This window comes from Saccopteryx bilineata, chromosome X (genome assembly GCF_036850765.1).
Source record: "Saccopteryx bilineata isolate mSacBil1 chromosome X, mSacBil1_pri_phased_curated, whole genome shotgun sequence".
NCBI classification, from domain to species: Eukaryota; Metazoa; Chordata; class Mammalia; order Chiroptera; family Emballonuridae; genus Saccopteryx; species Saccopteryx bilineata.
In genome coordinates this window covers 121,454,361-121,468,172 of record NC_089502.1, presented here as the reverse complement: position 1 = coordinate 121,468,172, position 13,812 = coordinate 121,454,361, and the positions used below count along the sequence as shown (strand labels likewise).

At 41.2% G+C, this 13,812-nt stretch overlaps 1 protein-coding gene and 1 non-coding gene across 4 annotated transcripts in view; one reads left to right on the top strand and one right to left on the bottom strand.

Annotated features, from left to right (window-relative positions):
* The window catches only part of GK (glycerol kinase), an 80,879-nt gene that overhangs the window by 54,983 nt on the left and 12,084 nt on the right, over positions 1–13,812 (top strand). For all 3 annotated transcript variants that reach the window (XM_066248764.1, XM_066248765.1, XM_066248766.1), the window contains 3 exons: positions 11,649–11,727; positions 12,533–12,629; positions 13,354–13,438. In XM_066248764.1, coding sequence (XP_066104861.1) covers positions 11,649–11,727; positions 12,533–12,629; positions 13,354–13,438 — 261 coding nt within the window. The remainder of the gene's footprint in view (positions 1–11,648; positions 11,728–12,532; positions 12,630–13,353; positions 13,439–13,812) is intronic.
* Positions 8,558–8,633, bottom strand: TRNAG-GCC (transfer RNA glycine (anticodon GCC)). Its single transcript has one exon. It is a non-coding gene; the product is annotated as a tRNA-Gly (tRNA).

The window sequence follows — 13,812 nt, the reverse complement described above, 5'->3', positions numbered from 1 at the left end:
GCCCTGGCCAGATATTTCGGTTGGTTAGAGCATCCTCCTGATACACAAAGGTTGCGGGTTCAACTCCCGGTCAGGCCACATACAGAAACACATCGATGTTTCAGTCTGTTGCTCTCTCTCTAAAAAAAAATAAAAATCAATAAATAATTTTTTAATTGAAAATGAAAATTTTCAATTAAATTAGACTCTGATTTGTTCTAATATTTTTTTCAGCTTGAAAATTCTGTTTTTTGGAACCACAGTGCCCTCGTGCTCCCAGGAGAAACACTGGGCTCCACGGGCAGAGCATGCCTGCATGTGTCTCCGTAACAGTCATTGTGTCGTGCTTTGATGCGGCAAAGGGAGTGAGAGGATTTAGGCCACTTTCACTGAAAGCACTTGTTTTAAAACATGTTTGTAAAATCTAGTAGGAATATGTCAGCCTAAGTCTAAGTTTATATTGAAAACATTAGAAATATTGACTTCAGGAGTCAAAGAAGCAGTACTCCTTGTAAAATCAGATACCATACTTTTTTTTTTTTTTGGTGACAGAGACAGAGAGAGGGACAGACAGACAGGAAGGGAGGAAGATGAGAAACATTAATGCTTTGTTGCAGCTGCTTAGTTGTTCATTGATTGCTTTCTCGTATGTGACTTGACCGGGGGACTACAGCAGAACAAGTGACCCCTTGCTCAAGCCAGAGACCTTGGGCTCAAGACAGCGACCCTGGGCTTCAAGCCAGTGACCTTTGGGCTCAAGTCAGCGACCATGGGGTCATGTCTATAATCCCATGCTCAAGCCAGTGACCCCACGCTCAAGCTGGTGAGCCTGCGCTCAAACCAGCAAGCTCGGGGTTTCGAACCTGGATCCTCTGCATCTCAGTCTGATGCTCTATCCACTGTGCCACCACCTGGTCAGGTAAATCAGATGCAATTCTTAAAGGCATTTCTTTACAATTAATTTTAAATGGCTCCCTTGTAATCTGCAAATTTTGAAACAAACAAATATTGTATGATCTGAAAACTTACTGAGCCTTGTTTCCTGGAATATCTAATAATAATTTGCTCAAAAGTGTTAGAATTGTTTTCTAGTTTTCTCTTTTTAAAAGATTTTATTTATAGATTTTAGAGAGAGGAGAGCGAGAAAGAAAAAGGCAGGGGGGTAGGGGAGGAGTGGGAAGCATCAACTCATAGTAGTTGCTTCTTGTATGTGCCTTAGCTGGACCAGCCCGGGGTTTCAAACCAGCGACCTCAGTGTTCCAGGTCCACGCTTTATCCACTGCGCCCCCACAGGTCAGGCTAGACTTCTTTTTAGTTCAAACATTTTATTAGTTGTTAAGCCTAGAGCATGAGGAATTTTAGTTTATTTAGGGTGTTTCTTGTCCTCTCCCTATATAAGCACTGTAACCTCTGCCCCAACCCCTTTTGGATAATAGGAGCATTTGTGAAACACTTGGTCTGTATATTAAAGGTATCCTAATACTTCTCAGAAGAAGCCCTTTCTCTCTCTGTTTCCCCCATGGAAAGTACTTAGTACAACATTAGGCACGTTGACTATGTGGTACCTATAACCAATAATAGTAAGCTACTCTCTTTTTTTCTTACAAGGGAGGCAACCAGTCATTTAGAATTATAGATGCCTTAGACCTGGAAAGGGCCTGAGGGACACAGGTCACCTGGCGTTAGCTTTCCTTCCATCCCCAACATGAACAGTCTTCCCTTCCATCCCTTGTCCATATCCTTCCAACTCCTGCTTGAAGATAGCACCAAAAACTGCTTCTTACTAACCTTCGGACCTAGGTCGGCTGTCAAGAGCATTCAAATGCTAGGAGGCAGTGTCGGGTTTTCTGGGTCTTCCTACTCTAGGCTAAACTTTCTCATGCCCTCATGTCACCTGATTTCAAAATACTCTTTAGTTCTGGGCTGCCTTTATTAGATGCTTTCCAGCTTGCCAGTGTCTTCTAGAACAGAATAGGGTATTCCACATGCAACCTGAACTATACTCACTGGAGTGATCTGGGCACCTCTGACCATGAACACTGCTTCGGTTGCTCTAGCCTGAAAACTCATTAGTTTCGTCTGATAACCTCACCATCTCATTGGCTCCAGGAGCACGTGTTAAATATGTAACACTTTTCCAAATGAATCACTGTCAAGCCAAGTCTGCTCCATTCTATATTTGCACAGACCTTGTGCGACTCTGAATTCACGTCTTTGTTTCTCCCTGTTAAATTTCATAATGATTTCAGCCTGTGCTGACACACACCAAATTCTTTTAATATTTATTTTATTCATTTCAGAGATAGAGAAAGGGGGAGAGAGAGAGAGAGAGAGAAACATTAATCTTCTCCTATATGTGCCCCAACCGAGGATCGAACCAGCAATCTGCTCTTCCAGATGATGCTCTATCAACCGAGCTACCGGGCCAGGGCCTAATTCTTTTTTACCTATTCTGTTACACTTCCAGTTTTGTCTCCTCTGGAGACTTAACAAGCATATGCTTTCTGATTTGTTTTACTTCATGGAATTTTGTTTCGATTCCTAACATTTTAAAGCTCAGAGGGACAACAGATTAGATGACAACAGGTTTTGTGACACCCTGCCCTCCCCTTGTTTTGCACACGAGGAATCTGAAAATAGACCAGTGAAATTGGACTCAGTTAGCGAAGGTAATTTTTGACAGCTAGTAAGTAACTGATCCAGGAGGCAAATACCCAGGTTATCGGGCTTCAAAGTGTAGATGCGTAGACCACCCCACTGTGCCTTCTCCGTCCTTGTAAATCTGGATTTCAGAACTGCAGCCTCCCAAGTGCAGTGACCCTCTCACAGCGCCCCCCAGATGTCCTTCCTTAGACTACTACCCTAGCAACTCAGCCAACCCCACCGCCACCACGCACACACGCGCACATGCGCACAAACACACCAGCATTAACAAGATAGATTACTTCTACTGATCAGTGTCACCCTATTAAATTTAATTTTCTAACTAAAAATTTTAAAAAAACAACAGTATAAGATTTTCTTTTCCATATCTTCTAATATTTTTTTAAATTAACAGACATTTTTTAAAGCAAATCGAAAACAGAGGGCAGGGAACAAAGCCAGATTGGTAAAACTTTCTCGATAAGTTGCTGCTTATTATGCTTGGTCACACTGCTGCTTTTTTCTGTGCTTACAAAGCATATATTCGCTACTCGGGTCATTAATTTGACAGATTATTGTTAGGCGTAGAGATTGGAGGTAGTAAAACTTTATTTTCTACCCCTTTTAAAAGCTGAAACGATAGCTCTCCATCTTTGTTTTTAGTCTCTTATTCTCCCTCTGCTGATTGGGAAGCAATAAAATGCATTTCTAATTTTGTTGTTGTTTTGGCTTTTTTCTTTTGTAGTGCCTTTAAATTTTTAAGGTATTATTTAATTGCATATTTTCTTTTTTTTTAATTTTTTTTATTTATTCATTCATTTTAGAGAGGAGAGGGAGAGACAGAGGGAGAGAGAGAGAGGAGAGACAGAGAGAGAGAAGGGGGGAGGAGCTGGAAGCATCAGCTCCCATATGTGCCTTGATCAAGCAAGCCCAGGGTTTCGAACCGGCGACCTCAGCATTTCCAGGTCGATGCTTTATCCACTGCGCCACCACAGGTCAGGCCAAATTGCATATTTTCTTAAGAGTGTTTAAAGTTTAGTATCTTTAAGCTCCCAGCCATGATGTGGACCTCAAATACTTTCCCCCCACCACCTCTAGCAGTGATCATGTTGTGTTTAGTTTTCATTTCCCTCTTTTTCTTCTTTGTTTTTTAGAAAGAGAGAGAGATAGAGAGACTGACAATAGGAAGGGAGACAGATGAAAAGCATCAACTCATAGTTGTGGCACCTTAGTTGTTCATTGATTGTTTTCTCATATGTGCCTTGACCAGGGGCTCCAGCTAAGCCAGTGACCCCGTAGTCTAGCCAGTGACTCAGGGTTTCAAACCTGGGTCCTCAGTGTCCCAGGCCAACACTGTATCCACTGCGCCACCACCTGGTCAGGCTGCCCCTTTTCTTAAACATGCAATAATTCATGCTATTTTCTTTTCAGTCAATAGTAAATTGTATTCATAAGAGTCTGGGCTAGTAAAGCTTTTCTTCTTACGTTTATCTTTATTTTGTGCTCTCTCTGGCATGGGTTAATAAATCTTAAATTAACAGTTGTTTGCCCTACATCCCTTCTGGCCATTTTTGATGCTGCTGAGACCTCTGCTGCTCTGATCGAACTGTGGTTCCTTTGTAGATAATCTTATTTAGTGTCTGGGAGTTAACATTATCTTTTTATCATTGATGTTCTGTAGTTTTACTAGGATGTACTTGGGTTTGGATTTATTTTTACTTATCCTGTTAGGTATTTCAATACAAGTCTACAATTCTGGAAAAGTCTTAGCAATTATTTCTTCAAATATTGCTTCTACCATTACCACCATTCTCTTCTGAACTTGCTATTGTATAGACATTAAAACCTTTCAGCCCCACCTTCCCTGTCTCTTAACTATCCTATTATATTTTTCTAATCTCTTTGTTTCTCTGTGCTATATTCCTGGTGAGTTTCTCAGCATCTACCTTACATTTTCAGATTCTCTCTTTAAAACAAATAAAATGAAACAAAACCTTTTTTCATGAACTATCGTGTACAGCTAACCAATTACTATAAAGAGAAGATCCGTATAAGCTCACCCACATCAGGAAACAGCACTGTCAACACTCAGGAGCCCATTACCTGCCCTCTAATCACAGCCTCCTCCTGCCCCCGAGGCAACCACGGCCCTGACTTGTATTATATTCACTTCCTTACTCTTCTTTTTTTATTTAAATCATTTTTTATTTTTCAACTACAGTTGACATACAATATTATATTAGTTTCAGGTGTACACCCCAGTGAGTTGACATTATATAATTTACCAAGTGATTATCCCAATAAATCTCATACCCATCTGACAACATACATAGCTTTAGAACATTTTCTTACTTTTCTTTATAGTGCTAACATTTAAATGTGCAACCTTAAGCACTATAGTTTAGTTTTGCAATTTTTTAATATACTATATAAATATATTAAAAATGTAAGAAATAGAAGAAACCAAGAGAGACTGAGTCATACAATATATATTCTTTGATCTGGCTTGTTTCACTAAGTATTGTATTTGTGAGATTCATCCATGTTGTTAAATATAGCTACTGTTTCATTCCTTTTCATTACCATATGAAAATACCACCAGCAGTGTATGAGAACACTAATTTACTCATCGTCTATTCTACAATTGGCCCTATCTATTACATTTTTTTTTTTTTTTTTTTTACTTTACTCAGTAATTTCATTCCTGGGATTTTTTTTTGATTTTTTTTTTTTGTATTTTTCTGAAGCTGGAAATGGGGAGGCAGTCAGACAGACTCCCGCATGTGCCCAACCGGGATCCACCCAGCATGCCCACCAGGGGGTGATGCTCCGCCCATCCGGGGCGATGCTCTGTTGCAAGCAGAGCCATTCTAGTGCCTGAGGCAGAGGCCACGGAGCTATCCCCAGCGCCCTGGCCATCTTTGCTCCAATGGAGTCTTGGCTGCAGGAGGGGAAGAGAGAGACAGAGAGGAAGGAGAGGGGGAGGGGTGGAGAAGCAGATGGGTGCTTCTCCTGTGTGCCCTGGCCGGGAATCGAACCCGGGACTTCCGCACGCCAGGCCAATGCTCTACCACTGAGCCAACCAGCCAGGGCTTCCTGGGATTTTTTAATTGTTTTTTTTTTTTTTTTACAGAGACAGAGAGAGTCAGAGAGAGGGATAGATAGGGACAGATAGACAGGAACGGAGAGAGATGAGAAGCATCAATCATTAGTTTTTCGTTGCAGCACTTTAGTTGTTCATTGATTACTTTCTCATATGTGCCTTGACCGCAGGCCTTCAGCAGACCGAGTAACCCCTTGCTCGACCCAGCGACCTTGGGTCCAAGCTGGTGAGCTTTGCTCAAACCAGATGAGCCTGTGCTCAAGCTGGCGACCTCGGGGTCTCGAACCTGGGTCCTCTGCATCCCAGTCCGACGCTCCATCTACTGTGCCACTGACTGATCAGGCTTGGTTATTTTTCACATCGACCTTATTTTGTTCTACTTCTCTGTTGTTGTTTTTTATTTATAATTTCATGAATTTTTTAATGGAAGTCATACCTTTCCATTTATCTCTTTGATTACTTTTAGCACATACTTATTTTTTTTAGCACATACTATTTTAAAGTCTTTGTCAGACTGGATTGAATTCTATTCCAGCTGTTAAGTTTTGTTGGCTGACGTCTTTCTTTAGTATATGTGCTGCTGAAGCGAGCACTGGCGTCTTTCTTAATAATAGATTTCTTCTTGTATTTTGGAATTTTCACTTCCTTTCTCCCATTAAGCTGTATTCAATTGCTTGTGTGCGAGCGTCCCTACAGTGGTGGGAGAGCGCCACCTAGCCGCTGGCTTCAAGCACTGCCGATTCTATGCCTTGTCTTACACAAAACATGTTGGATCCCTTCCCTCCATGAGAGTATTTCCCACCATCACTCCTGCTCCCTGACACATACAGAGAAATGAATCAGAACCCATCGTGCTATGACTCCAAGTCCCGCCCAGTCAGGCATGTCTGAGTCTGTCCACATCGACACAATTCTGTATTTGAGCCATCATGTGTTATTTCAGGTTTTCTCTTTTCACATTTTGCCTGTAATCATCTGTGTTTAGAACAGAGGGGATTTTTAAAGTGCAAACTCACCATCTCCGTTGAAGTGAACATCTTCTTTTTCATCTCTACCCCCGGCATGTGATTCATCTAGGCCTGATGTGGTAACATCTCTAAGTTCCTGTTTTCATTCTCGGTGAAAAGGAATTGGGTCACATGATCGATCCTCCACTAGCTCTAAGATTTTACATTTATATTTAACCGCTTAAATTGGTCTCGCTCTTTCTAGTTGGAAAGTTTTTCTTAGTGGCGGAAAAGACTGAAGCAAATTAGGGCGGTTGAGTAATTCTGCTTTCCCTCTGCTGTCTATTCGTAGTGCTCTGTGTTCCCGAAGGTCTGTACTTCCCTCTCCTTGCTCATCTTTTCCTAAATATTATTTCACAAAACAGAATCCTTTTGAGGCCTTTAATAAGACTATGAATTTGAGTTTATTTAGGGTTTGAGACTTTTGTGTTCTGTATTCTGTCACTAGGATATAAATACCGTGAGGCCAGGGAACTTGTCTGTCTCCTTCACCTCTGCATCCCAGCTGGCTGACGTGTAGTAGACACTCACTAAATAGTCTTTACATACCAAACCCTATGCTACACCATTTTTGTCTACTTAAATATGAACTTCAAAGAAGGTTCCCTGTGTCTTCCCCCATTGATTCTTTTAAATGTCTTTTCTCCAATCTCTTCTTTTGTGTGCTTTATGATTACAGTGTTAAGATTTTCTTTTTAGTTTTTCAATTTTCTGGAGCCAGCTATCCCATTTTAGGTATAAGCCTATATATTACTTAATTTTGGCTCTTAACAATACTACCACAGACTGACCAGGTGGTAGTACAGTGGATAGAGTGTCAGCCTGGGACACAGAGGACCCAGGTTCAAAACCCAGAGGTCACTGGCTTGAGCATGAGATCATAGACATGACCCCTTGATTGCTGGCTTGAGCAAGGAGTCACTGGCTCAGCTGGAGCCCCCCGGTCAAGGCACATATGAGAAAGCAATCAATGTACTAAGGAGCCGCAACAAAGAATTGATGCTTCTCATCCCTCTCCCTTCCTGTCTGTCTGTCCCTGTCTATCTCTCTCACACTAACGAAAACAAACAAACAAATAAACACAAAAACCTGTACAATATTACCACACCACAAATAGAAGTGGCTTAAAACCATGGCCATTTATTTATTATCTCAGTTTCCATGGGTTAGGAGCCAGGCACAGCTTAGCTGGGTCCTCTGCTCAGGCAGCAACCAAGGTGCTGGCTGTGGATTGCAGGCTCATATGCAGCTCCGTCCTCTTCCAGCCGCACTCAGGTTACTGGCCAAATTCAGTGCCTTGCAGTAGTAGCACTGAGGGCTTCAGTTTCTTGCTAGCTGTCGGCCATAGGCTGCCCTCTGTTCCTAGAGGCCACCTGTAGTCCCTTTTGACCTGAACACTGTTAACATGACCCTCGGCTTCCTCAAAGTCAGGAAAGGAGGGAGAGAGTCCAGGAAACAGGCATGATATTCTTTTTCCTTTATTTATTTATTTTTATTTATTTATTTATTTATTTTTGTATTTTTCTGAAGCTGGAAACGGGGAGAGACAGTCAGACAGACTCCCGCATGCGCCCCACCGGGATCCACCCAGCACACCCACCAGGGGCGACGCTCTGCCCACCAGGGGGCGATGCTCTGCCCCTCCGGGGCATCGCTCTGCTGCGACCAGAGCCACTCTAGCGCCTGGGGCAGAGGCCAAGGAGCCATCCCCAGCGCCCGGGCCATCTTTGCTCCAATGGAGCCTTGGCTGCAGGAGGGGGAAAAGAGAGACAGAGAGGAAGGAGGGGGGGCAGGGGTGGAGAAGCAAATGGGCGCTTCTCCTATGTGCCCTGGCCGGGAATCGAACCCGGGTCCCCCGCACGGCAGGCTGACGCTCTACCGCTGAGCCAACCGACCAGGGCCAATTTTTTTTTTTTTTACAGAGACAGAGAGAGAGTCAGAGAGAGGGATAGACAGGGACAGACAGGAACAGAGAGAGATGAGAAGCATCAATCATCAGTTTTTCGTTGCGACACTTTAGTTGTTCATTGATTGCTTTCTCATATATGCCTTGACCAGGGGCCTTCAACAGACCGATTAACCCCTTGCTCGAGCCAGTGACCTTGGGTCCAAGCTGGTGAGCTTTTGCTCAAACCAGATGAGCCCGTGCTCAAACTGGCGACCTCGGGGTCTCGAACCTGGGTCTCTCGCATCCCAGTCTGACGCTCTATCCACTGCACCACCGCCCGGTCAGGCGGCATGATATTCTTATGCAACATAATCAAGTACCTCCCATCACCTTTGACATGAGCTATTGATTGGAAGCAAGTTATATGTCCCATCATGTTCAAGGGGAGGGGATTATGCAAGGGTATGAGCACCAGGAGGAAGGGATCCTGGAGGCCACTTGAGTTAACAGTCTGTCTGCCACAGCCTATAAACATTGTATGTGGGCTTCTGTAATGTATTTTCATAGAAAGTATACTTTCTGAGCAATAGATGCTTTTAATTTTAATTCCCTAACTTGTTACTGAAATATTAATGATATAGATTATGTTTCAAAAATAATGCTCCCCCAATTCAACTCTGTGCTCCTTTTCTGTTTTCTATGCTATTAAAAATGCTATAGACTCCCTGAACAGGTGGTGGCACAGTGGACAGTGTTGACCTGGGACTGACGTCAAGGTACCTGATTTGAAACCCTGAAGTCTCCAGCTTGAGCACAGGCTCATCCAGCCTAAGTGTGGGCTCACTAGCTTGAGCACAGGGTTACCGGCCTGAGTGTAGGATCATAGGCATAACCCCATGGTCGCTGGCATAAGCCCAAGGGCGCTGGCTTGAGCAAGGGGTCACTGGCTCAGCTGGAGCCCCACCCCCCGATCAAGGCACATATGAGAAAGCAATCAATGGACAACTAAAGTGACGCAACTACAAGTTGATGTTTCTCATCTTTCTCCCTGTCTCTGCTTCTGTCTCTTTTTGTCTTTGTCTCTCTCTTGTGTGTGCACTAAAAAAAAAGCTATAGCCTGACTGGGCAGTGGCGCAGTGGATAGAGCATCGAACTGGGATGCGAAGGACCCAGGTTCAAGACCCCGAGGTCGCCAGCTTGAGCGCAGACTCATCTGGTTTGAGCAAAAGCTCACCAGCTTGGACCCAAGGTTGCTGGCTCGAGCAAGGGGTTACTCGGTCTGCTGAAGACCTGCGGTCAAGGCACATATGAGAAAGCAATCAATTAACAACTAAGGTGTCCCAACACGCAACAAAAAACTAATGATTGATGCTTCTCATCCCTCCATTCCTGTCTGTCTATCCCTCTCTCTGACTCTCTCTCTGTCTCAAAAAAAAAAAAAAAAGCTATAGCCTGAGATTTTACATTTGATATCTTATACAAATTAAGTACAGTCTAACATGTATGTAGAGATACTTCTTACTATAGCATACATAAAACTGTTTACTATGCCTAATGGATGATTTTAAGCAATTCAAGGGTAATCTTAATTTTACATAATTTTTCTCCACACCTACTGATTTTAACTGTAACTGTTGGGTAAGATAAAAATCACCGCATCCTGAAATATCTACCGTATTTCCCCATGTATAAGACGTACCCTTTTTTGTAATATTTGGGGTCTAAAAACTGGGTGTGTCTTACACAGTGGTGGTAGTGGGTTTTTTACTTGCATTCCCCGCTTCTTCGCGCAGATGAGGAGTTGTATGAATTTTTCTGATGAATAAAACTTGAGTTCAATAACTCTATGTAATACTTTTTTTTTTCAAATTTCGGACCCCAAAATTAAGGTGCATGTTATACATGGGAGTGTCTTATACATGGGGAAATATGATACTTTATATTTATACTATTCATAGCAGTGGCATTCATGTCAAGGAACATTTGAGGAAAAGTATGTTTGCCTGCGATGACATTACATCAGGTCTACTTGATTACTTTTTAGAATTTATTTTATTTTTTAGAAGTTTTTAAAAATTTATTGATTGATATTAGAGAGAGAAGAAGGGAGAGGGAGAGAAGGAAACATCAATACGTTCCTGTATGTGCCTTGACCAGTGATCGAACCCACAACCCTTGCGTATCGGAACAATGCTCTAACCAACCACGCTTTCCAGCCAGGGATTTATTATTTTTAATTCAATCTTCCCGTAGCCTGTTTCTTAGCCTTTCATTTTCCAGGCTATTTGTCTAGTTTTTAAATAATTTATTCCTTTTGTTCTGTTATTATTTAATTTATTCTTCTTTATACCCTCTCATTTCTATTTTATTAGAGTACAACCTATTAGGCTTGTGTGTTGTGTGCACCTTTCCCAGAGGGTCATGTGCAAGAAGTGTCAACTCATAGTTGCTTCACTTTAGTTGTTCATTGATTGCTTGTCGTATGTGCCCTGACCTGGGACGAGCTCAGGGTTTCGAACTGGCGACCTCAGCGTTCCAGGCTGATGCTTTATCCACTGCGCCATCACAGGCCAGACCATAGTTATCTTCTTTGCCAACTTTTCTGTTGTTCTTTGATTTAATATACTGTTAAATATGAGAAACAGACTTGAAAAAAACTTCTACCGTGGCCCCTCCCAATAATCTTGTGCTTAATATGGGAATGTATTCTAGGTGATTAATATACCTCAGTTGCTTAGCAACAAATAGAACACTTGTACTAGAAGCAGACTGCTCAACACATAGATCCAAGGGTGTGCTGAAAGCTTCTCTTTTCCCTGTCTCATGAAGAACTTCTATAATGACCTAGATAAAACTACGTTTGTGTTAGACCTAGTTTATATTTGTACAAGTCCCAAAGCTGAAACTTTTGAATTTTATTCATCTGGTAGTGTCATACACAGAATATGAGCAATAAAACATTTTTGGAGCAATAAAACTTTTTATAGTGGTAACATATATTTTTCTTGGATTCCTTTTTTTCCCATAGGGTTCTGTAGCTATAGCCGGTGCTGTTATTCGCTGGCTAAGAGACAATCTTGGAATTATCAAAACCTCAGATGAAATTGGTGAGTAAGTTCTAACAAAGGCTTAGAATATCAATACTGAATATTTTTTAATATTTTACCATTGCAGTCTGTTAGGACTAATGCTCTTGCCCCATACATGACATTAAATTATATGGATCCCTATTATGAGTTTGATTTATATGTAAAAGACTATTTTGTGAAGATTTATAAAACAACAAATTGATATATTTAGTGGTGGTTATTAATAAACTGGAAAGGTAGGGCATAAAAATTACCCAAGTGTAAAATTGAACACCGAAGATGACCAGAACCTTCAGGCGAAGTAGTCCAGTTAAATTTATCTGATGAAAAAGAACTTTAAATCTTATCAGAGTGGGCATTAAAACTCCAGCACCTATAATTTAAGTACTAATATGGCTATTTCAGTTTATGAATCATTATTTTGAACTCACCCGTCCACTTTTTCATCTAACTTGTTTAATTTTGCCCGAAGGTAAGATAATGAGGAACACATTTCTGAGTAGGAATGCACTGGAGGCGACTTCTTCATCTTTTAGTCAGCCACCTTAAAAACAGTGGAAATGAGTTAAAATAGCTCAACGAAACTAATCCAGTCCTTTTATTTTGGGGGCTGGGTTACATGTTAGTGGTGGTATTCAATGTGGGGCAATTTATTTTGGTTACTCCTAGCACAGTGCCATACTCAGGAACATTTTGTTGTACTAATGCATAAGAAACCAAAAGCCTCATCCTAATTTTTAAAAAAAAAATAGATGTGTTTATTGACTAAAATAAGTGGATATAGAATGATTTTTGTTTTTGTTTTTCTTTTTTTTAATGTTAGAAAAACTTGCTAAAGAAGTAGGTACTTCTTATGGCTGCTATTTCGTCCCAGCATTTTCAGGGTTATATGCACCTTACTGGGAGCCCAGTGCAAGAGGGTAAGAATTAAAAATAAGTTATGCTTTTATGGGTCTAATAACTTATTAATCAGTAGTTTCCTATCTATTTTCAAATACTTTTAAAGTGTTGAGGAAACCTTTTTAATTTGAAGAGTATAATTTCTTAACCTTTAATCTCCCAGAAGTTATAAGTCATCTAACAATAAGCCATGTCCATACTCATGTTAGTGTTATCTTTTATCTTCAAGACATCTGCAAGTTATGTATCAAAAGGACATTGTCTAGATCAATGCTGATTTATCTGGTTTTATATTTTTGTCATCTATTCCGATGGATCATGACCTTTTTCTTTCTTTTTTTTTTTCCTTACTTTTCCCATTGATTTGGGGGAGGGAGGGAGAGAAGCATCAACTCGCTGTTCCACTTTGTTGTTCCATTTAGTTGTGTTCTCATTGATTGCTTCTCATCCGTGCCTTGACTGGGGATCGAACACGTGACCTCGGTGCACCAGGACGACACTTTGTCCACTGAGTCAACTGGCCAGGGATGATCATGAACTTTTTCATACATGGATGCAGGATTTTGGACCACAAGAACTTTCTATACTACTTAATGTTTATGTCCACTCTTCTTTGTTTTTTTAATGTCTATTTTTCTCCCTGCACATTTCTATCTACCAAATTCAACTTTTCTATATTTAAAACATTTCAGACTGATGACTCATTTCCTATCACCCTGACCTTAAAAAACTTTGTATTTTTAGGATCATCTGTGGGCTCACTCAGTTCACCAACAAATGCCATATTGCTTTTGCTGCATTAGAAGCTGTTTGTTTCCAAACTCGAGAGGTAATAAATATGGACTTATTATTTTATACCTCATTGGCTTTTATCATTCTTAACAAATTACTTATGAGTATCAGAAATTGATTGAATACTTAATGAATTTATTAAATACTTTTTAAAAATTAAACCTGCCTAAACACTAATCTAATAAATATAAGTTTTTGTTCTTTTCCCGGCTCGCATTACCTTCTTTTTTTTTAAGGTTTTATTTATTGACTTTAGAGAGAGGTGAGAGAGAGAGAAGTGGGGGAGGGGAGGAGCGGGAAGCATCAACTCATGGTAGTTGCTTCTCATATGTGCCTTGACCGGGCGAGCCCGGGGCAACCTCAGCATTCCAGGTCCTCGCTTTATCCTGCGCCACCACAGGTCAGACTCAC